Genomic DNA, 22912 nt, shown 5'->3' on the forward strand with positions numbered 1-22912 from the left:
ATACAGTTTATTTTTCATTTCATTGGGTTAACTATTGTAAAGTTTAAACTATATTTTAATGACATTTTAAGTAATCAATACAATCCTATTTACTTGTAAATATATCAAATGTATTTCTTTAGATTCAAAGAACTACCATTGTAAATGGCTTTTATCTTCTGAAGCAGCAAAATAAATGCAGTTTTTTTAAACTGTGTATTCTTTTAATGGTACCTGTTGGCCTGGAGTTCCTGGTCTTCCTCCTTCTCCCTTTTGTCCCTTCAGAAAAGAAGCAGACTTTCTTGAACACTACATATTTCTTTAGGTGAACAAATTAAGTAGTCAAAATAATATAAAGAGATAAGCCCTAACCAAAGGCCCATCTTTATAACAGGTTCAGTCAAAAACCTGGATCCACCCATCACCGAGTTTGTTGATGGGAGGCAGACAGAGAGGTGTTTCAAGATTCAGTTCCAAACTTTGTAGTTTGGACATACATTTCGACTGTAGACACAATGGAGTAAGCCTATGATCTGAACATACAGAGACAAATACTGATCTCCCTTGTTCCTGCCTATTTCAGTCGCTTTAGCACTGCATTGAGGAAAGTCCTCATTTTTATGACATTACAGATTTAGAAACCTATGGTGGATTTTCAAAAGCACTGATCATTAGCCTAACTCTGCCCCCCTACAATTAGTGGGAGCAGCTAAGCCATTTTAGAGTACTTTTGAAAATCCCATTCTTTCTCTCAAACTAACTTTCATAACATTGTGTTGGTGAGTTCATATTGTGCAGTGATTTACTGAGTTAAGACTGTATCCTGCAGTCCTTAGTCAAGCAAGGCTCCCATTTATTTTAATTCAAATTGAATTAATTTTTAACATATGGCATGCCAAATGATATTTAATGAAAAACAAAGTTAATATACCTGGATACCTCTTTCACCTTGGTTTCCTTTTTCCCCCTGTAAAATATTTTAAGGTATTATAAAATTTCCATTATAATCCATTTTACAAACATTAGTTTGTGTTTTAATTTATTTCAGTAACTACAAGAGAAGCAGTTAGTGGAGTACATTGATGGTGACTGAAAACTAAATATTCTATCCTCATGTTCATAATTCCTGATCCAGTAAAGCCACTAAACACATGCTTACCAGCTTTGCAGGAACAGGACCATAATAAGTAGGGAATTTGCTGTGCAGATAACTATCATAGAGAACAGTAATATTGACATGTCAAATTAAAATTAGGAGATTGCTGGGAATCCTGTTGAAGTCAGTGGGAGTTCAACCATTGATTTAATAGAAGTTAAATTGGGTTCAGGGAGTCCCTGAAATAGACGGGAAGGGGAGGTGGCACACAGGCAGCTTATAAGGGTGGGGAATTGGAGGAATGCAAAGAGCCCCTGATATGAACAATGTCCTCAGCCTACGCAAGTTACGAAGTGTGCATTTTTATTCTCAACGAGGGGAGTGTTTTTACTGAACTCCTTAATCCGACTCGCTGTTGATTTTACAGAATTTCCCACTGTGTTCTTATCCTGTCCTTGCAATTTGATTTAGTTACAGAGAAATTTGTCACAGCCAAACTCGGGGTAATGACCACAGAAGCATAGTTAGAATTGTAAAGTGGCACAGACATGCTAGCAGTCATACAGGTTTAGCAGGTATAATAGACAAGCAGAGTGTAAATACAGAAAAATTAAGAGTAATGAATTAGTTAGCAGAAAATGGAAAAGCATATCTTGAAGGGCATTTGAATACTAGGAAAACACATTTCAGCAGATAAATTTCTTTTCAATCAATTTTTATGGCAAAAAAAAAAATCGAGCTCTGTGAAAACATCAAAATTTTGTTAACAAGACACTTGCTGCCAAAAGGTATGTGCAAGTTTTTAAATTTCACTTAGTTTGAATTAAACCAGGTGGGTGCTGATAGTCATAGTCAACTACATCCCAAGCAAAGGAGACCATCTCTTAGACAAATGATACAGGACTCTGAAGACCTCTGAAGGAAGACTGTAGATCAGGGAAAGTGTGATGAATGCACACCTATCAAGGACAATATATTTTTCTAAAATTTGCTTTAGGCTAGAGATAGGGGGGTTTTCAAGAGAAACACACTAATATGTAGAAGGTAATAGCAACAAGATAAAATAACATCTAAATTCAATGTTTGACGAGTTTCTCTTTCTCTACCATGTTTTCTTTTCCATTTCTCTTCTCTCTCAGTTCCCCCACCGTTCTATTTCTCTATTTTCCTCTAAACTTTTTCCTACGATGCATCTCCGTATCTCCTTTATTTTCACTGGAAGATAGCTTTCTCCCTTTCATGCTTACAGGCCAAAGCTGCATTCTGTCTTCCTCTTTTGCAGTTTTTCCCTTTCCCTTTCCTCTTCATTCTTGGTTGACCTCCTTCTTTCTCCTCATTTGCTGTTGCTTCACCCAAGTTCTCTTTTGACTTCCCTTCATATCTTAATTCTTTTTTCCTGCTTCCCCCACTTGGTGTTCTCTCTCCCAAAGCCCAGTCCCCCTTCCAGTATTGCTTCCAGACGTTTATTCCTGACATCCAGTGTCAAGCAGGAGTTTCAGTCGCTGCATGTTTTATACAACCATATATATGATGTATTTCAGTTTTATGAAGACTCCTTTTAAACTAGGTAACAAAGCGCATCAAATGAATGATGCACCTAAAATCCACTGGTTTTAGAAATGCATTAGTAAATGATTCTGCAATGCAGCACATATCACTAATGCCAAGATACAGACTATAGACTGCTCATTTTGGAACAAAGGCAATAAAACAATAAATAGTGATATAAACTAACACTGAGGAGAAAAAAAAACAAATCACTGGTTGATTTTTCAAGTTTTGGAGCATTAATGAAGAGCAAAGAATCCACAGTTCAAAACACTGGGAGCTGTAAAACTCATTTAATCATCTTATGATAGTCATGTGTCATGGTTAGTGGGGAATCCCCTTTAATAGAACTCTGTAGGCTAGCACTTCTCACTTCTTTGGCACAGACTAACTGGAAAAAGGCCAGATGGATAATGTATACACTAGCGCCAACCATATTTTCTAGGGTTATACACCACCTGTACATCCTTGACTCTCACTGTAAAGTGTCCTCTTCCATAAGACATACATATACACACACACACACACACACACACACATATATATCTTGGAAAGCAAGGGAGTGATCTAATTTCCAGGAAATCCACAGTATTATATGAAAGGAAAAAACTATGTGCACATCTCCTCTCCTTAAGATTGTACATTTAAATCCACAAAAATCAAGAAATCAAGGTTTTCTCTACATACAAGTTGTACTACTTTAACTATACTAGTATAAGCCCGCTATTGCAGATGCAGTTCTACCAATAAAAGGTGCTTACACTGATATAGCTTGTTCCTGGGAAAGAGGAATAAGCCATACTGATATAAGTTACCTTTGTATCGGTAAAACTGCACACTAGGGTAATACCAATTCAACTGGTTTGGTCGATAATCAGATTCTCAACTGAAATGACTAAAAAACCTGTGTGGACAAGGCCAAGAAGTCAAAATTCTCAGAGTTATACTGAATCACCTGCACTGCACAGATTTCTGATTGCCATTTACACTTAAACATAATTAAATACACATAACAGGCCAGATCAAAGTAATCAGAACTACTTCAATGGGACTGTTCTTACACATGTTGACATCCAGCCTAATACATCCATTTCTAATCGTGACAGCTGCAATATTTTCATGCCTGGGATTTTTTCCTATGTGTGTTGCTAAGGCAGTTTTCGGACATTTTGCTATATGTGTTTCCTGAGACATTTACAACTTCCTGCATGCAAAGTGACCTAATAGCTTATGAAAAGTCCTTTCCCTGTTCCCTGGTTAAGCTATGCAGAGGGAATGGGCAGTTCTCAGCAGGACATCATCTAAGGAGCAGGACTTCATTAAGCACTGTTAAAAATCTTAGATGCCCATACAGCATGTGCAGAAATGATTTTTGAATCACTTATAACTCTGGGGTTTTAAAGTTCCATTCCATATCCAGAATCATAGCTGATATTTCTTCAGGGAGGCCAAATTACTTGCCACAGAGGTTTTGTGAGTTATTGCCGAGGGATGTGTGACATTTTGGGGATCACTCAGACCAATAAAGGTTCTGTCACTGCCTGCCTTGTAACTTTGAGTATCTTAATGTTTTGTTGCTATGATTCAGTGCTCTGACACCAAAAGCCAGCCGACAAGCATAAGGTCCCACACTAACTTCCACAGCCTAGTTACTTCTTGTAGGGTGACCACAATGATCCCTTCGGGTCCCGAGTACCCCCAAATCCATCTCCACAACTTCTTAACTACCAGATACTCAGACTTTTCCTCTGGTTCATCACCCCCAAAGACATGATACCTTGGCACATGCACTCTACACTGTTTACACAACAGATTGTGATAAAAATAAAGAAAAAGTTTATATAATAGAAAAATCACACATTCAAAGACGAAATAGTAAGGAAAAGCAAATACATACAAGTTACACAGAAAATAAACAAAAAGATGTGATCTCAGGTTTTACACTTCTATATTAGTTAAATTCCCTTTTCTAATACAAGTTACCTATTGCCTCTGAACAGTTTCCCAGTGTGCCCTCTGTCCTAGAGGAGATCCAGTACTTCACAGACAGCACCCTACTTAGATGCTGGCCCTCAGTTTTTGGCTACCAAATCTCAATCCCAAGACTGTTTTTAAAAGTTTTTTCCTCTCCTTTGTTTTCCCATCTTTCTCTGGCATGATGATGCATGGATGTTCAGAGCAGGGGAAATTCCCTCCTTTCCACAACTGGGGTTTTCTTTCTAGTTTCAATGTCTTTTCAAAAAGAAAAGGAGTACTTGTGGCACCTTAGCGACTAACCAATTTATTTGAGCATAAGCTTTCGTGAGCTACAGCTCACTTTGTATACAACTAGTTGATACAATTGCTTATTCTCTGGGGTTCAGAACTCCTGTTGTGGGTGTCTGGACTCTGATCGTCTCAGGGGGAGAAAGGTCAATATTTTAAAGCTAACAATGTTAGAAGGCTTTTTCCCCCCGCAGCTTCCAGGAAAACTGAAGGAACTCATCTCTTGACTGAGACCAAAAATGAAAAGTTTCAGACTCAAATGAGAATTTTCTGAGAAAGCTATCAGCATGTAAGAGTAGGAGACTATAATAAAAGCATATATGCAAACTTAACTATATCTTTCACTAATTCAAAACTTGTGTGCTTACATTTCCAAAAGTGCTGTGATTTTGGGTGCAAGCTGAGCCCTGATCTAAACTACAAAGTTAGGTCGATGTTAAGCTGCCTTGTGTCGACCTAGTTGTACATGTCTCTACCCTTAAATTTGCCTCCCACCAATGAAAGCTCTCTGTTATGTCGACATACCTCCCTGAGCAGCGTTGAACCATGGTCGATATGCTGATGTCGACACAGCATGAGTGTAGACACTGAGTTACCTATGTTGACCCTAACAGTCCTCCAGCAGCTGTCCCACAATGCACAACACTGACCGCTCTGATCACAATTGTTAATGCCACTACCCAGGGATTACAGAATCCCCTGCCACTACATATGCAAATTAAAAATGCAAATTTTTGAAATGCCTTTTCCTGATTGTCCATCCTGATGAACACATCTCTAATAGCTCTCCACTGTTATGTGCAACTACCCAGCTGACCATGCCAGCTATGCACTCCAGACTCACTCCAGCCTAGACTAGACAGAAGATGCTAGATCTCCTGAGCCTGTGGGAAGAAGAGACTGTGCAAGCACAACCACGAACCAGCTGTGGGAACGTGGACATCTCTGAGCAGATTTGCACAGGGGATGCAGAAGAAGGGACATGACAAGAATCTGCGACGTGAAAGTGAAGGAACTTTGTCCGGCAATCCAGAAAGACAGGGAGGCCAACAATCGATCCAGTGCCAAGTCGCAGACCCACTGCTTTTACGAACAACTGCATGCCATACTAGGGTCAGACCTCACTATTACCCGCACACCACTGTGGAGACCTCTGAGGAGCCCAACTCACAGGCCCTGATGTGAACAGCAAGGATGAGGAGGAGGAGGAAGAGGATATGGGATATGTGACAGGGTGTGGTGGAGATCCAGCTACACCACAAGCCAGGACCATTGAAGTCCAGTCAGTTGAACATAAGTGAGTCTGATGCAGGGAAAGGTATCTCGGGTGAGCGTGTAAATTTATTTCCCATTACAGTGATGCTTCCCCCAACTTAGCAGGACACTGCTATCAACTTTTCATTAATTTATTCATACTAGGAGAGGAAGCTGTACAACAAAAAGAGGTAGAGTTATCTGTTATCTCTAGTGTTAGGAATCCATGAGCCGCCATCTGTTTATGTACACAGGGATGTCCCTTAAATCTTCCTGAGAGATCTTGATGAAACTTCCAGGGAGGTACTCTGCAGTCCTCTCCCATAGGTATCTAGGGATGGCCGTCTTACTTCTTCCTCCACAGTAGGCCACTTTCCAACACTGGTCATCGATAACTTTGGCAGGCACCATTGCAGCAAACCACCTAGCAGTATACAGGCCCAGGTGGCTTCGGAACAGAAGCTGTGCTCTCTGTGACTTAGTTACCCTCAGGAGTGAGATATCAGCTAAAATCACCACTGCCTGGGGAAAATGGTGCCAATATTCAGTGTCATTATGCTATACTCTATAGCTTTATGCAAGCAAGCAATTCCCCTCTCATTTCCCTCACCTCTGGTGGATCATACTACCAGGGCTGCTGCTGTGAGTAGCGCCATGCACAATCACTGTGAAGCAGAACTGACAATAAACAAAGTTCCTGTCTGGGGATTGCTAAACTGACATATGTGCCTACATGCAGCTTGAATGTAGGTGCCTATCTCTGAGAAAGGGGCAGGGTTTAACACATGCCTGTGTCAGCCTTTCAAATTGCCTAGCTTAGGTAGGGAACAGCAGTGCTGGCTTTTGTGGATGGCATTCTTAGGCCGGGAGGCTTGTCCTGAGTAGGGCAAACTCCTTCTTGGGGACAGGTGATGACGGAGGTCTCTGGTGTCCGATTGGTCCCAGGATCAGTACCAGGCCCTTGGAGATGGTCGGGGCTGGTCCCGGAGTTCTTGCTGGGTGGCGTGTGCCTCAGAGGGTCTGTGCCAGTCTACCAGCGAGGTATGCCTTGAGTTCCTTGATCGGTGTCCCCGGTGCAGGTATAGAAGAGGTCTTCACTGAGCCTGCCTCTCCAGTCCTGAGGCGTGACTGCTTCAGGCGGGCGAACGCTGGTGGGACATCCCTCTTGATGGGAATCGGTACTTCTGAGGCAGGAACACACGCATAGGTCCCAACGCAGGTTTTCCCCGAGTCTGGGGTGCTGTGGCAGCCAGCATGGGTGGCACTGGGAGCTATCTGGGGTCACAGATGAAGCATGGGATGTGCTGCACCACTCGACTTGAGCTGGGGCCCAACTTCCCAATGCATGTGTTGAGCTGCCTGGCACAGGTCGTGGCTCACTCCGAGCCCTTTCCTTCCTTTACGGGAGGAAGGAGATCTTCCCTGGAGCCACAGGGAGACCGGTGCCAGCTCGTGGACGGCACCAGCCGAGCACTGCACATGGAGGCCACGGAGCTTGGTGCAGAGTCGGACCGCTGCCCTGGTGCTGGAGTGAGTGCCGACTCCATTAGGAGTGCTTTCAGATGGATATCGTGCTCCTTCTTTGTCCTAGTTTTAAAGGACTTGCAGATACAGCACTTGTCACTTATGTGCTCTTCGCCTACACACCTCAGGCAGTTGGTATGTGGGACTAATGAAAAGTTCAGAACTACTACTAAAGGTAACTAAGAAACTACTAACTATATACAACTGTATTGCAGGTTTTCAAAGTTCACAAAAACAGTAAACGAAACAACACTAGCCAAAGCAGCAGATGTTCCAGCACCATCACTGGTGGCAAGAAGGAACTGAGGGAGGGGGGTGCCGGTGGCACCCCGTATATCGTGCCATGCAGGTGCCACTCCAGGGGGTGCCAGAGCTGGTCCTCTACGGATACTGCTGAGAGGAAATACTTCTGACACCAACGCATGTGGCGATCACACACACGTAATATGGAATGGACATGAGCAAGCACTTGAAGAAGAAGGGGTGGAATGGGGGAGGGGATCCAGGCTTGGAACTCCAGCCAGTGCAGAAAGCTTCGCTGTGGTCCCGGCCAGGACCAAGCTCACAGCCCCGGCCCGAAGCCATGGCAGGGCTGAGAGCGAGTGGGGGCAGTGCCTTGGCTGCAAGAGGCGTGACACAGGGCTAGTCTCCCCAAACGGAAGCTTCACCGGCCGCCCATGCCAGGCAGAGTAACTTGCTGCAGTGCTTAGAACTGGGAGGCATATCTGATTCCCAGACTTGAACCCAGCCCAGTAGACCCTACTTGAGATCAGTGCTTGTCATAAATCTAAAGGGAAGGGTAAACTCCTTTAAATCCCTCCTGGCCAGAGGAAAATCCCTTTTACCTGTAAAGGGTTAAGAAGCTAAGATAACCTCGCTAGCACCTGACCAAAATGACCAGTGAGGAGACAAGATACTTTCAAAGCTGGGGTGGGGGGAGAAACAAAGGTTCTCTCTGTCTGTGTGATGCTTTTGCCGGGACCAGAGCAGGAATGCAGGTCAGAACTCCTGTAAAAAGTCAGTAAGCAATCTAGTTAGATATGCGTTAGATTCGGTTTTGTTTAAATGGCTGATAAAATAAGTTGTGTTGGATGGAATGTATATTCCTGTTTTTGTATCTTTTTGTAACTTAAGGTTTTGCCTAGAGAGATTCTCTGTGTGTTGAATCTGATTACCCTGTGAGATATTTACCATCCTGATTTTACAGAGGTGATTCTTTTACTTTTTCTTAAATTAAAATTCTTTTAAGAACCTGATTGCTTTTCATTGTTCTTAAGGTCCAAGGGTTTGGGTCTGTGTTCACCTATGCAAATTGGTGAGGATTTTTATCAAGCCTTCCCCAGGAAAGGGGATGTAGGGCTTGGGGGGATTTTGGGTTGGGGAGACTTTTCCAAGTGGGCACTTCCCCTGTTCTTTGTGTAACACTTTGGTGGCAACAGCGTTTAACCTAAGCTGGTAAGAATAAGCTTAGGGGGTCTTTCATGCAGGTCCCCACATCTGTACCCTAGAGTTCAGAGTGGGAAGGAACCTTGACAGTGCTCTTGCTGTGTTTTGCACCATTACTGCAGAATTCTGCAATGGGAAATGCCAGGTATTAATTATTGCTATTATTTGGGTGTCACTGTTCCCACTTGCACTTCCTATCACGCAGGCCTGCGCCTTATCTGATGGACAATCATGTCTTGCTGTTTTGACACTGAGACACTGTTCATTTGCTTTGGAACATGGCTTTATCATTTCACCGAAAAAACAAAAAAAAGACGGAAGCAATTTCTTTTTTTTTCCTTCCCCCCCAGATCTCATCCTCCTCTTGATTTGCAAGTAAAACACCACTGGCTTAGACATGGGGAAGGGGGGGGAAAGAGAGGGAGCTTTAGAATATATACTTCAGACAATACAATGAGGAAAAAAAGAGAGGCTGTTAAAGAGGAAGATACCTATTTTAGCCGAGACATGTTTTAAAAGGGCTGTGTGTGTGGTAGGAGCTGGACTAGCCATAGCCTGCTGCAGAGAAACACATTTCATTTCAATTCCCCAGGATGAAAAGGTGATGCTGGCTAATTTGAACCTAATCATTAAGACCCCATTTCAAAACTCAGTCAATTAAGCTCTGTTCTCTCCGCCAGCCTGTGGGCCTTGGTTTGTTGTTAATCAGGACACAGGAAAGTTACTTTCACCACAAAGCTTGCAGTTTCTTTGCTGGAAGCAAAACACTGATCTGATTTTGCCTGATGGAAGAGGTTTTTATGCCTGCTGGACATGAGTTCGGGAATGCCTCCCAGAAGAGAGCAGTTAGCTCCTAAGGGCTAGGGTGGGACAAGCAGATCACTAACAGAGTACGAGGGGCCCAGCTGGGGTCCAGCTACAGTGATGGATCCCATTCACTCCTTGGACATGTGTTAGCAGGCAGCCATTCTCTGTCTGGGAGCCACACATGGGCATAGATTTTGGGGGGTGAGGGAGGGGAAAGGATTAAGTTCTAAAGAGGCATATTTGAAATCTTTATGAAATAGACACTACATCACTGGTCCCAAATGCTGCAGTGACTCACTCCATTGTAAACCCTAGCCTTAGAGATCTTTATTGCAGAGCACTGCAACTTTGCTTTCTGTAAGGGTTCCTAACTGGTGATCTCTGATTTACAGGGGAAGCTTCCCTTTTTTTCCAATGTACAAATTCTGGAGAGATGAACTACTCTAGTTTACACTCTTAATGCCTTTCACTTCACCAGTGAATTATACCTCCTACCATCCCTCTGTAAGTATCACTATCACGCTTTTGTATAAGGGAAAACTGGTGCACCAGAACAAATGATTTGCCCAAGATCACAAAGGAGGCAAGTGGCAGAGATGCAGGGCTGTAACCAGGTTGGAGCAAGAGGGTACAAAGCCATGGGGGGTGCAGAAATGGGGCAGAAAATGACCGGAAAAATGGTAGGGGCCACAAATATGCTTGTTTGCCCCAGACAGTAAAATCCCTAGTTATGGCTCTGGCTGCATCCACATAGAGTGCTTAAGCCCCACCTCCCGCTCCCGCCCCCCCTCCCCTTAATGGCTGATTAGATGTAGTTGCTCCTACAATCCTTATGGACTCCTTTATGAAAGGATATATATATAATAAAACTCTTTATATGAGATAATTTCATATCAAGCACTTATAACAATCATACATTGTACACATTTTACCACCTGTGCCATCACAGCTTTATTGATAATACTGGAAGTTAACACTGACCCACATATTCTCCAAACGTATTGCCTAAAAAACCCATTTACCCTTTATGGAAAAAGCATAATGAAAGTTGTAATGGATACTAAAGCCATAGAAACTACTTACCTGTACACCATGTGTCCCAGGCATGCCTGGGAACCCTGGTTCACCTGGAGCACCTGGTCCTCCTTGTTCTCCCTGAGTAATACAATAGCTCCATAAGTATCATTGATGTGCTGTGTGTAAAAACACAGATTGTATGTTTTTTCAAGATCTCTTCAGGTTTGGCTAGGATACTCTGAGATTCTATATTATGATGATGATTGAGCTGAAACCTCTATTGTTTTTTGTATGCTGAATACACCTATACTGCCTAAAAGCCACAGCAATGCTCTTACTCTTGATTTCTCAACTCATTCATCCAACATGCAAAAGACTTACCCTGACTTTTACTTAGGTGGGATTTTTTTCTTTGTAATATTACACAAATGACATTGTTCCTAGTAATGGCAATGCCAAGGAATTTAGTTTTCAGCAACTTCACTTTAAAAATTAGAGTAAATGCATCTTATCACATGCATTTGACCATATTCATTATGTACCATTCCAGAATATTGGGCCTGATTTTCATCTTACTTACACTGGTTTAACACTGCCGTGACTTCATTTACTTCTCTGAACTTACTTCAGATTTATACCAGTGTGACTGATGGCCAGGTTCTATGTTTACTTCTGAAACCTATAGCTACGTAAAAGAGTTACCCAAAATGTACCTCAGAAACGATTGCACTTTTGACTCTCCCCGTTTTACTGTGAATCTTCAATAATCTGCACAAGTTCCATTTGATTTCTTCCTAGACAGGGTGCTTGTGGGCTCAACATTCAGCTGAAGATAAGAGTCTAAGACACTAATTTTTTGACAAGCCACAGTTTCTCCCCTTTGATCCTTCCCTTCCCTTCACTCTTCTTGACAAGGCACTTTACTGACCCTCCCAAAGGACTGTATTACACAAAGATCACAAAGTTATCCTTAGACCAAGAGATAAATTAGGCCACTCTGGAGTTCTGCTTTCCAGTCAGATCAGGTATTTTGGATCTTCCCTCGGACATCATGATTTGGTACCATTAGGTCACTGATTAGTATCTGCATTGTTATTTGCTAACTTTTTGGAATCTTCAGCTAAAAATATGAGCAAGCACCAGCAAATACTGATAATGTATTATCTACATCTTTGGTACACACAAGTAGCAAGAAACAATTTACACTACATATATGCCTGTATGTAAAGTTCCATAGTACAGATCAGAACAAACTATCTGTGCAGATGCAATGTAACAACAGGCCAGACAGTAAGATGCTGTAAAATGGCATAGATTCGCTGATTTCACTCCAGGATCTGGTCCAATATTTGCAAGAATCACCCATTAAATCCAATCTGGAGTAAATTTGTTAATTATTGTTTCCATTTTGAAACAAAACTACCTTATAACCAACAAGTAAATCATGGAACATTGTAATCATAATGTCCTTGACTGGAATATTTCCAGATGAAGGTAAACCATATTTACCTTGACTCCTGATGATCCTGGTTTCCCTTGTATTCCAGGTTCACCCTTATAGCCCTATTAATAAAACAACGCAACTGTGTGGTTGAGAATATCAAATATAAAGAGATCCTGTTTGAAAACTTTTCTATCACAAAAGGGCACGTACATGTGTGACAGTGACAATCCAGCCCTCCAAAGCTTGGGGGATTCTAAATGATCAATACTCCTACTTTAAACATGCACTTGTAACCCCTCCTGCCCGCTGGCCCACCTTAAAACCCCCAATTCATCTTAATGTCCTTGAGGTTTAAACCCTCCCACAGTGACAAGTGCACTGAAAACCCCTCCCGGATGCCAAAAGACTTATGACTGCCTCTATCCCCAAGTGGCAATGACTGACCTTCCCTTCCCCAGCAGCAAACCTTCCCTCACCAAATATACTATGATCAAGCCGATATATGCAAATATGTTCCCACACATATTACTTAGCAAAGGGCCTTGCAAATCCTAGGACTTTTCTGAGTCAAAAATATTTTGGTCCTATAGAACAACTCACATTTTCAGCTTCTCAGATCTTAGTTAAAATTAAAGAGGAGTTACTGATTAACCCAATCTTGGCTGTGCATAATATCAATAAAAGTTTTTTCCTGTTGAAGCACTGCAGGATCCAGCTCCATATATAGAGCATAAGAGACTAATGCAACTGTTTTCTCAGAACAGCAACTTCTATCACACTTTAAAATTAAATGTATTTATTTTTGGTTGTGCTCATTCTTGGCCTAACTGTACTCCCATGGAAGTCAATGGGAGCAGAGTCAAGCCAATTTTGAGCACTTTTGAAAATCCACCTGCAACATAAGACTTAAAATAACATTTATATACTTCTAAGCATGATTTATACAACCGAAAGTATGTGTATATGGATAGAGACACAAAGACTAGAAGATTTAAGACTCAACTTCTAAAAGTTTTGAGGGCCATATCATGTAGTGCTTACTCAGCCAAAACTTCACTCATGTTAAATCTGAAGATAATCCTAACAGTCAAATCTGGATTTATATAGCAACCATTTTAGTTACACAAGTACATGGGTCAAATTCACTCCTGCTATAACTCTAATGCAATCAGTAAAGTTACATCTGAAACAAATTTGGCTCAATGTTAGATGGAAAGAGCAGCACATCACTTTAACACAATTAAAATATAAATAAATAGAAAACAGGCAGAAAGTCCTGGTTTATACTAAGTATTATTTTGCCCCTAGTACATTTTTCAAGATTCCAAGGCTCAAACAAAGTACCCCAAACTGTTTCTGAAGAAGTTCCAATTCCTCATAACATGTTAGGCAATGGTTGCTACATCTTACCAAGACTTTCTTGTGCTTAGAAATTGGACTATCACATACAAGTTATATATAGGAAATTATAGTTATATTTTCAGTGTTTTTATATTAAAATAAACAAGCACACGACACAGAGTACTATAACTTTGTTATAATGATCCACAGGGCAATGAATACTCTTGGCGTCATTTGTCCCATTCAAAGTAAAATAGAGTAAATGACCTTACCTTAGACCCAGGTGTTCCAGGTCGGCCAGATGATCCCTCAGGACCCATCACTCCCTATTTATTTAAAAAGAAAAAATGACATTTCTAAAATTAGCTAAGGGAGAGACAGCTGGCCCAGTTTTATTGCTTATTACATTTATCATAGAATCGTAAATAAATACAGCTGGAAGGGACCTCAAGAGGTTATCTAATCCATCCCTCTATGCTGAGGCAGAACCAAGTATACCTAGACCATCCTGGGCAAGTGTTTGTTTAACCTGTTCATAAAAATCTCTAATGATGGGGATTTCACAACCTCCCTTGGTAACAATTCCAGTACTAAACTATCCTTATTGATTTATCATTATCCTTTTTAGTTAGGTAGCAGGACAATCTAATATCTCCCTTGCTGCAGATCAAACCCATTACTTCTTGTCCTACTTTCGGTGGACGTGGAAAATAATAGATCGCTGTCTTAACATATCTGAAGACTTATCAGGTCCGCCACCCTCACTCTTATTCTGAAGACTAAACATACCTATCCTCATAGGTAAGGTTTTATCATTTTTGTTGTTCTCTGGACTCTCTCCAATTTGTTTCCATCTTAAAGTGCAGCAGTCAAAACTGGACACAATACTCTAGGTGAGGCCCCATCAGTATGGAGTAGAGTGTAGCAATTACCTCCCTTAAATAATACACTCTTGTTAATATACTCAGAAATAGGTTAGCCTTTTCAGGAAATGCATCACACTGCTGGCTCATATTCAATTTGAGATACACTATAACCCACAGATCCTCTTCTGCAGAGCTACTGTCTAGCCAGTTATTCCCTATTTTATAGTTCTGCATTTGATTTTTCCTTCTTAAGTGTAGTCCTTATTGAATTTCATCTTGTTGGTTTTAGACCAATTATCTTGTTTTTCAAGGTCCTCTTGAATTCTAATCTTCCAAAGTGCTTGCAACTTCTCACAGCTTGGTGTCATCTGCAAATTTTATTAGCATGATCTCCATTCCCTTATCCAAGTCATTAATGGAAATATTTAATTGTATCAGACCGCACTAGCTACATCCTCCAAGTTAGTCAGAAAACCATTTATAATTACACGTTGAGTGTGGATTTTCATGTGTGTGCCCATTTTATAGTAATTTCATCTAGCCCACATTTTCCTAATTTGCTTCTGAGAATATCATGTGGGACTGTATCAAAAGCCTTTCTAAAATCAAGATATATATCACATCTACTTCTTCCCCAACAGCCATGAGGCTAGCAACCCTGTTAAATAAGGAAATTAGGTTGGTCTGGTCTGATCTGTTCTTGACAAATCCATGCTGGCTATTCTTTATCAGTCTATTATTCTGTAGGTGCTTACAAGTTGTTTAATAGTTTGTTCCAGTATCTTTCCAGCTATCAAAGTTAGGCTGATAGGTAAAAATTCCCCGGCTCCTCTTTGTTCCCCCTTTTAAAGAAAAGTACTATGTTTGCCCTTCTCCCGTCCTCTGGGTCCTCACCAATCCTCCAAGAATTCTTGAAAATAATTGCTGATGGTTCCAAGATTGCTTCAGCTAGGTCCTTACGTACCCTAAGATGAACTCACCATATGATTACGACACAATACAGAGATAGAGAATGTTATCTTTTAGAACTCACTAAAGTCCTGATCCAAACACAATACACCCGGGGCCTTCTAGGATGTGGAATAACCTGTTCAGGGGAAAGGTGAGTCTGCCATGGAAGTCTCAATAAAAAAAAATTCTGATGATAAATTCTAATTTGCTCATGGAAGAACACCTCATCAAATCAGCAGCCTACTTCCTGTGGTCTGATTTTTAGCATTGTCTGAACATTCTATATAAGGCTTAATTGTCCAGTGAGTGGAGGAATCATAGGACTGGAAGGTACCTCGAGAGGTCATCTAGTCCAGTCCCCTGCACAACTGCAGATGATGAGGTGGAAGATTTTGCTCAGCCTGCAGTACAAGTTTTTAAAAACCCAAACAGAACTGGGATTGAAGGGTGTTCCTTCCACTTCCTGATCATGAGAAAACAGGATATGGCCTTCCCCAATTGCCACTGTAAATGTGCTTCCCTCCTCTCCCATTAACTGGGGGATTTGGGGAGGGAAAAGTTAATCAGTGGGCCATATAACCACTGGCAGACTTCAGGATTGGAGCATTCAGTAACAACAACTTCAATCATTTTAAAATACAACACTTTCAGCACACAGGCTCAAGTAGAGCCTATAAAAGAATGCCCCTCTCTTTTGCCAGATTCCAGTGACAGAAATGCGTGAATAATGAAATCCACAACTGCATTTGTTCCAAATGAAACCTAAAAACTAATAGTTGCTAAGCCCCTGCCTGGGCTTCTCTTTTTTCTATATAAAGTTATTCCCAAATGTATTTTGGAAAAGATCAATCTTATTTTTAAATCATGTTTTCCAAGAGGGAATTCCCATTCACAGTACTTTTCACGTCAAGTGTTAATATATGTTTTTCTCACAACTTCTTACTTTCATTTTGACTCCAGAACTTCAGGTATCAATAAAAATAATATTATATATATATATATATATATACTTGGAAATAAGAGTTAATAAAGGAAAGTCTCCTTAATGAGATACTTTTTGTCATCTAAGCATATCAATACACAGAAATCATCAAATAGTTGGAAAATATCTTTTCATATTCATGAAATCTTATTCCTATTCTTATCCAGTCTTTCCAATGCCTCTTTTTGTTACTCTTATTTCCAGGAACATTCAGACAAAAATTTTCTGTTTATAAGAACATTGTGGATGGTCTGTAATTCAAATGACTATCTTCTTCATATATGTGGAAGCAATCGCTTCCATACAGTACTGAACATTAGAACCTATTTTTATTCAGAGGATATTGAGCAATGAAACTACCTCTATTCTTTTTCTAAAATTCCATGGGGTTTAAAACTTTCATTTCGTGATTTACTAGAGATAAACAGAGAGCATTTTAGTTTAGTCTGAAGGACAGCAGTTGTCATATGGCACCCCTTCCGTTAGTGCTTCGCTGCAGCATTAGCGTTATGTATGAGCCCAAGATCATATGTAGTATTCCAGTCTACATCCCTGCAATTTAAATATGATAGTGCTACCTTTAAGTCAAACATTGTAATGCATCTTCAGTAAAATGTAAAACTAAGCTGTCACTGTTATCAATTAAAGGCAAATTAGACTTGTGGCAAGATTTAGAAACCTATGCAGAATGGACTTACATGTGATATTTAAACTAATTTCTGCATAATGTATGCAGCAACAATACTTCGTGCTCAAAGTGGTCACCATGAGGAATTCAATATTTACCAACAGGTCCCACAGATTTTTAACTGAAATATCACATTTCCCCATAGTTAGTCTAGGAGTTATGGTGTGGTCACTGCACAGTAGTGACTAATCATTACTGACTTGATAGTGGTCTCTAATGTATGTAGCACTTTCAATTTGAGGAGCTTAAGTGCTTTACCAACATTAATAAATTAATCCTCTGAACAGTCCTGTGATATATAATACTTGCCTATATCACAGGGCTGTTCAGAGGGTTAATTTGTTAACGTTGCTGAAGCACTTTGAGCTCCTCAGACTGAAAATGGTTCATTTTCTTTCTCATCCACTTCTCAGTCTGGAAATTGTGTATGCAATGTAATGTGGTAGGATTCTTTAAAATATATATCTATATCTATCTATACACTGCTTTAGAGATAGCAAGGTTGAAGTGAGGTTAGTCAAGGTCACAGAGAAAGTCTGCAGCCTAGAGAGAAATAAATCCCAGGTGTCCTGATTTCCAGTCTTGTGATTTAAATCAGGAAACCATATTTTACCTATGTCATGCACAAAAATTACAAGAACATGATCTTACATAGAACTGATATTCTGCAAATAAAACAATTTTCTGATGCAACGTGGGGAAAGTTTAACTGAACAAATCCAAAGATTATGGCATATAAAATTAAAAGAGGAGACTATGTCCTAAAACTTTAATGTTACTCCCCTATTTTTCCAGGGCTGACTATATTTATGTGGCAGATAAATTAATAAATTGTTGATGTTGGCAGTGTAATTGGCATAATTGTTACTTAAGAAGAACTTGTTACTGAATAGTTTCCCCAGTGTATTAAGTATAAACTATCAACAGGCTTCCATCTGTTTTTCCCCCTCTGGAACAAACATATTTAGTGTGACTAATACAAGGAAAAGTCCACTCTATTTTTTTGGTTGAATTTCCCTATGTTACTCAAAACATTCAAATCTTCCATGCATCAAGGACTTATTTTTCAATCAGGTGATAGGAGATATGATAAATCAAATTGATTGAACACCTCAGGAAATTATATTCCAGCAGATAACCAGGACCAGATGGCATTCATCTATGTGTTCCAAAGAAAATATGAACAAAGTATGGTAGGTGAGTTACTATAAAAATAAAACTCCTCAATTCTGCAGACCTAGAAGCTGTGACAAGGTGACTACAAAGGAACCCATCCAGAAACTCAAAAATGGAACAAAGTGATGCAAACTCAGAAACCAAGAACACAAACCAAGTAGACTGAGTGTATATACAAACATAAGGGAACCCAGTGTAGCACAGCTCCTTCACATCCCAATAACAATAACAAGTAAATGAGGAATCACACAAATACGTACCTCTATTAAAATGGTTAATAAAGCCTTCCCCCTTTGAACAATTGTTCAATTTTGGTCACCTCATCTCAGAAGGAAAGAGAAGTGGAAATGTTCTATTTCTACTAATGGGCAATAAAAGAATATTAGAGACACAGGTGGGAAGGAGAGTATGCAGGTACTGCCTTGAAGTAGATTATGCTTGTACTAAGAACATAGTAGAAAGGTAAAGTGAAATTCTGCTTTGAATGCCTGAGAACCACTCTGTTCCTACTCAGATAACATTTCTTTCCTCTAAACATCTGACAAGAAATAATTGGATATTCTTTGGGAGATACTCTTCTTCCCACCACAATGCACAAGGGCTGTAAAAGTTCCTTAGATGGCCATAGGTGAATTCCTCCAGTGCAGGTGTTGGGCACACAGGGCCCCTTACAAGCTCTAGTGGTGGGATTGCATGTACTGAATAGGTAGGGCACAAAGGTGGCTTAAATCTCCCTTATCCTTCCTACCTCCTGGCCTGTGAATTTCTGTGCAGAACTTCCGAGAGGCACAGAACAGAATCTCAATTATTCATTTTAACCGATGACATATTTTAATCAAGAAATCCCAAGCACAAAAATGGACAGTTTGCTTGAGGGATTCCGACATGTGGGACCAAAAACTGAAGTTTGGGCTGATTCTACAAATACAGATCTGTAACCATTAAAAAGTTCAGTATTGGCTAGGATGGAACAATGGCAGCTGCTTTCACATTAAATTCTTGACTTCTATAGTTCTGATCTAACTTAATCACTGCCTAAGACAAGCAACAAAGTAAACTCCTGCATAAAAAGCCAATACATTTCAGAATAAAAATAGGCCTAGAAACCCAAGTTATTTTTATTATAAAATTGAAATGTTTCTATTTTCAGTTAAAAACCATTTAAAAGCAGTATTTATGATGCTCACATGTATAAGAAGGAAGCATCCACAGATCTGGGAATTTATATTTAGTAAGACCATCTGATCTCAATTGCCAGAGTCTTATAGAAAATAAGTTAAATGAACAAAAGCCATAAAACAAATCAAAGCTTTAATTCAAAGAGAAAGAATTCTCCAAAGTACTCAGGCTTGTTTCCACTAAAAACGAAAGAAGCAACATTTTTATCTCTTGCAGTAAACTCAGATTTCCATTAGTGAAAGCTACCATCTGTTAAAAATTATTTCCATATACTCTGGAAAAAGGAACCATTTGTAGGAGTCACTAATAGGATTAGTGCATGATTTTAAAAATCTCCGATAAATGGGTTACATAGCATTAAATGTAAGGAAATACTATTAGGGTTTACATAAAAAAGATGTAGATATTTCTTGAATAAGAGTCTTGCCTATATGCATTTTATACGGATATAACAGAGGTTAAGAGGTTGAGCCAGTGGTTAGGCAACTAGCCTGGACATGGGAGATAGAGGTTCAAGTTTCTCCCCTGCCACAGAGTTTCTATGTGACCTGGTGCAAGGCTGTTAGGAAACAGGGACAGACTATTTATCGATTAGGATAATATTATTTCACTACCTCTCCAGGGTGTTGTGAGAATAAATACATTGGGCAATTTTTTCAGACGCACCTACATTACTTAAGAGCCTACATCCCATATTTAGGCATCACCGGCATTCACAAAACTCCTGCTCAATTGCTGCCTAACCTTGTAGTCAAATAAAGTCACTAGGTGATAAGAAATAATACCTAGCTCTTACATAACACTTTTCATCCATAGCTCATTTTACAAAGGATATCAATACCATTACCCCGTTTCACAGATGGAAACTGAGCCACAGAGCAGGGAAATGACTTGACCAAGGTCACCCAGCAGGCCAATGGCAGAGTCAAAAATAGAAAGCAGGTCTCCTGAAACCTAGTCCAATGCTCTATCAAAGAGGCCACACTGCCTGTCATATAAAATAAAGCTAGGTGCCTGCCCAAGGATCCTATAATGTACTTATAGGGGAAGAGGTAGAGGGTCCTAGGTTGTCTAACATTTTCCATTATAAAAATTCCTAGCACTTTTATCTGCAGCAAGAACCTGACACCGGCTGAGAAATTCTCCCAGGATCAGAGAGATGCAGAACTGGTTGAGCTATGAGCTCCAGAAAATTGTCATTTCGCATTAGTGTCTTGCTCACTACCTATTTAGGTGTGCCACATATAAAGAACCTCCAGTCAGGACAGACAAAATGGATGAACCTCCTTCTGTTGTCACCCATCAAAATACCCTGAGAGATTATATAAACTGGGAACAGAACCCAGATTTCTGAGGTGGCAGATGCAGCGCTCAGCTACTTCATCTCCATGGTCTCTCAGCAAAACACTGACAAATCTAAGTACTCAGTTATAGACTCACAGACTTTAAGGCCAGAAGAGACCATCCTGATAATCTTGTCTGACCTCCTGCACTTTGCAGCCCACAAAACCTCACCCACCCACTCCTGTGATAGACCCATAACCTCTGACTGAGTTACTGAACTCCTCACATCATTATTTAAAGACTTCAGGTTACAAAGAATCCACTAGTCTAGAGGATCTAGTGTAGATCAGAAAGTGATCTATGCCCCATGCTGCAGGGGAAGGCAAAAACCCCTCAGGGTCTCTGCCAATCTGACCTGAGGAAAAATTTCTTCCTGACCCCAAATATGGTGATCCTGAGCATGCAGGCGAGACCAACCAGCCAGACACCTGGGAAAGAATTCACTGTAGTAACTCAGAGCCCTCCCCATCTAGTGTTCCATCTCCAGCCATTGCAGATATTTGCTATTAGCAGTAGCAGATGGACCACATACCACTGTAGGCAATCCCATCATACCATCCCCTCCACAAACTTATCAAGTGAGGTTTAAGCTCAGTCTTAAAACAAATTAGGTTTTTTGCACCCACTGCTCCCCTTAGAAGGCTGTTTCAGAACTTCACTCCTCCGATGTTTAGAAATCTTTGTCTAATTTCAAGCCTAGACTTGTTAACGGTCAGTTTATATTCATTTTTTCTTGTGCCAAGACTGGCCCTTGACTGAAATAACTCCTCTCCCTCATGGTGTTTATCCCTCTTACATATTTATAGAAAGTAATCACATCTCCCCTTTGCCTTCACTTTGTTAGGCTAAAGTCAAGCTCCTTGTGTCTCCTCTTGTAAGATATGTTTTCCATTCTTCTGATCATCCTAATGGCCCTTCACGACACCTGTTCCAGTTTGAATTCATCTTTCTTAAACACAGACAACCAGAAGTGCGCACAGTATTCGAGATAAGGTCTCACTAGTGCCTTCTATAATGGTAATATAACACTTTGTATATCTACTGTAAATACCTCATCTGATGCATCCTAGCATTGCATTAGCCTTTTTCACAGCCATATCATATTGGTGGCTAATAGTTGTCTTGTGATTGACCAATACACCAGGTCTTTCTCCTCCTCTATCACTTCCAACTGATACATCCCCAGCTTATACCAAAAATTATTGTTGGTAGTCCCTAAGTGCATGACCATGCACTTTCCACTATTACATTTCATCCCATTTGTCAAACTCCAGTTTTCAAGGTAACCCAGATCTTCTTGTATGATATTCTGGTCCTCCTCCATATTGGCAATACCTCCCAATTTTGTATGTGCTAATTTTATTAGCACACTCCCACTTTGTAAGGAAAGGTCTTTTCCTGTAGCCACATTGTAAGGCCTAAGGCCTTTGTTTGCAGCCACATTAGGAGAGCAGCAGCCATTAGCTAAGAAGCAGAAAGTCTCATCCTCACATGCCATCTAAATTACATTAAAACAATGTAATATCAAGCTGTTAAGAAGGCAATCTTGTCAGGGCCGGCTCTAGGATTTTTGCTGCCCAAAGCAAAAAATATTTTGGCTTTTTTTTCCATGCCCCCCGCGCCGCCCCAACTCCGCCCCTTCCCCAAATCCCCGGCCCTGCCTCCTTCTCTGGGTGTGCTGCATTTCCACCCCCACCCATTGCTTTCTGCGGCTCCCTCCCCCCGATCCCGCAATCCCCTGCCCTAGCTCACCTCCACTCTGCCTGCTCCCCTGAACACGCCGCCGCTCCTCTTCTCTTCCCTCCCTCTCAGGCGAGGGCGAGGCAGCGCGTTCAGGGGAGCAGGCGGAGCGGAGGGAAGCGAGGGTGGTGGGGGGGAACGCAGGAAGTAAGAGGGGCAAGTAACAGGAATGCAGGAAGTAACGAAAGCTCGCGGCAAGCCTGGGAGGGAGGAGGGAGAAGCCGAGTGGTGGCGGCGCACTCGGCTGGGCCAGCGCCGGAAAGCT

At 40.9% G+C, this 22912-nt stretch overlaps 1 protein-coding gene across 1 annotated transcript in view; it reads right to left on the reverse strand.

Annotated features, from left to right (window-relative positions):
- LOC144262006 (uncharacterized) overlaps window positions 1–22912 on the reverse strand; it is a 139624-nt gene that overhangs the window by 12290 nt on the left and 104422 nt on the right. Inside the window, exons 19-23 of the mRNA XM_077811593.1 lie at window positions 13994–14047; window positions 12446–12499; window positions 11003–11074; window positions 911–946; window positions 214–258 (exon numbers count right to left, since the gene is read on the reverse strand). Of these exons, the coding sequence (XP_077667719.1) occupies window positions 214–258; window positions 911–946; window positions 11003–11074; window positions 12446–12499; window positions 13994–14047 (261 nt within the window). The remainder of the gene's footprint in view (window positions 1–213; window positions 259–910; window positions 947–11002; window positions 11075–12445; window positions 12500–13993; window positions 14048–22912) is intronic.

The sequence above is a fragment of the Eretmochelys imbricata genome, chromosome 3, assembly GCF_965152235.1.
Source record: "Eretmochelys imbricata isolate rEreImb1 chromosome 3, rEreImb1.hap1, whole genome shotgun sequence".
Taxonomy (NCBI): Eukaryota; Metazoa; Chordata; order Testudines; family Cheloniidae; genus Eretmochelys; species Eretmochelys imbricata.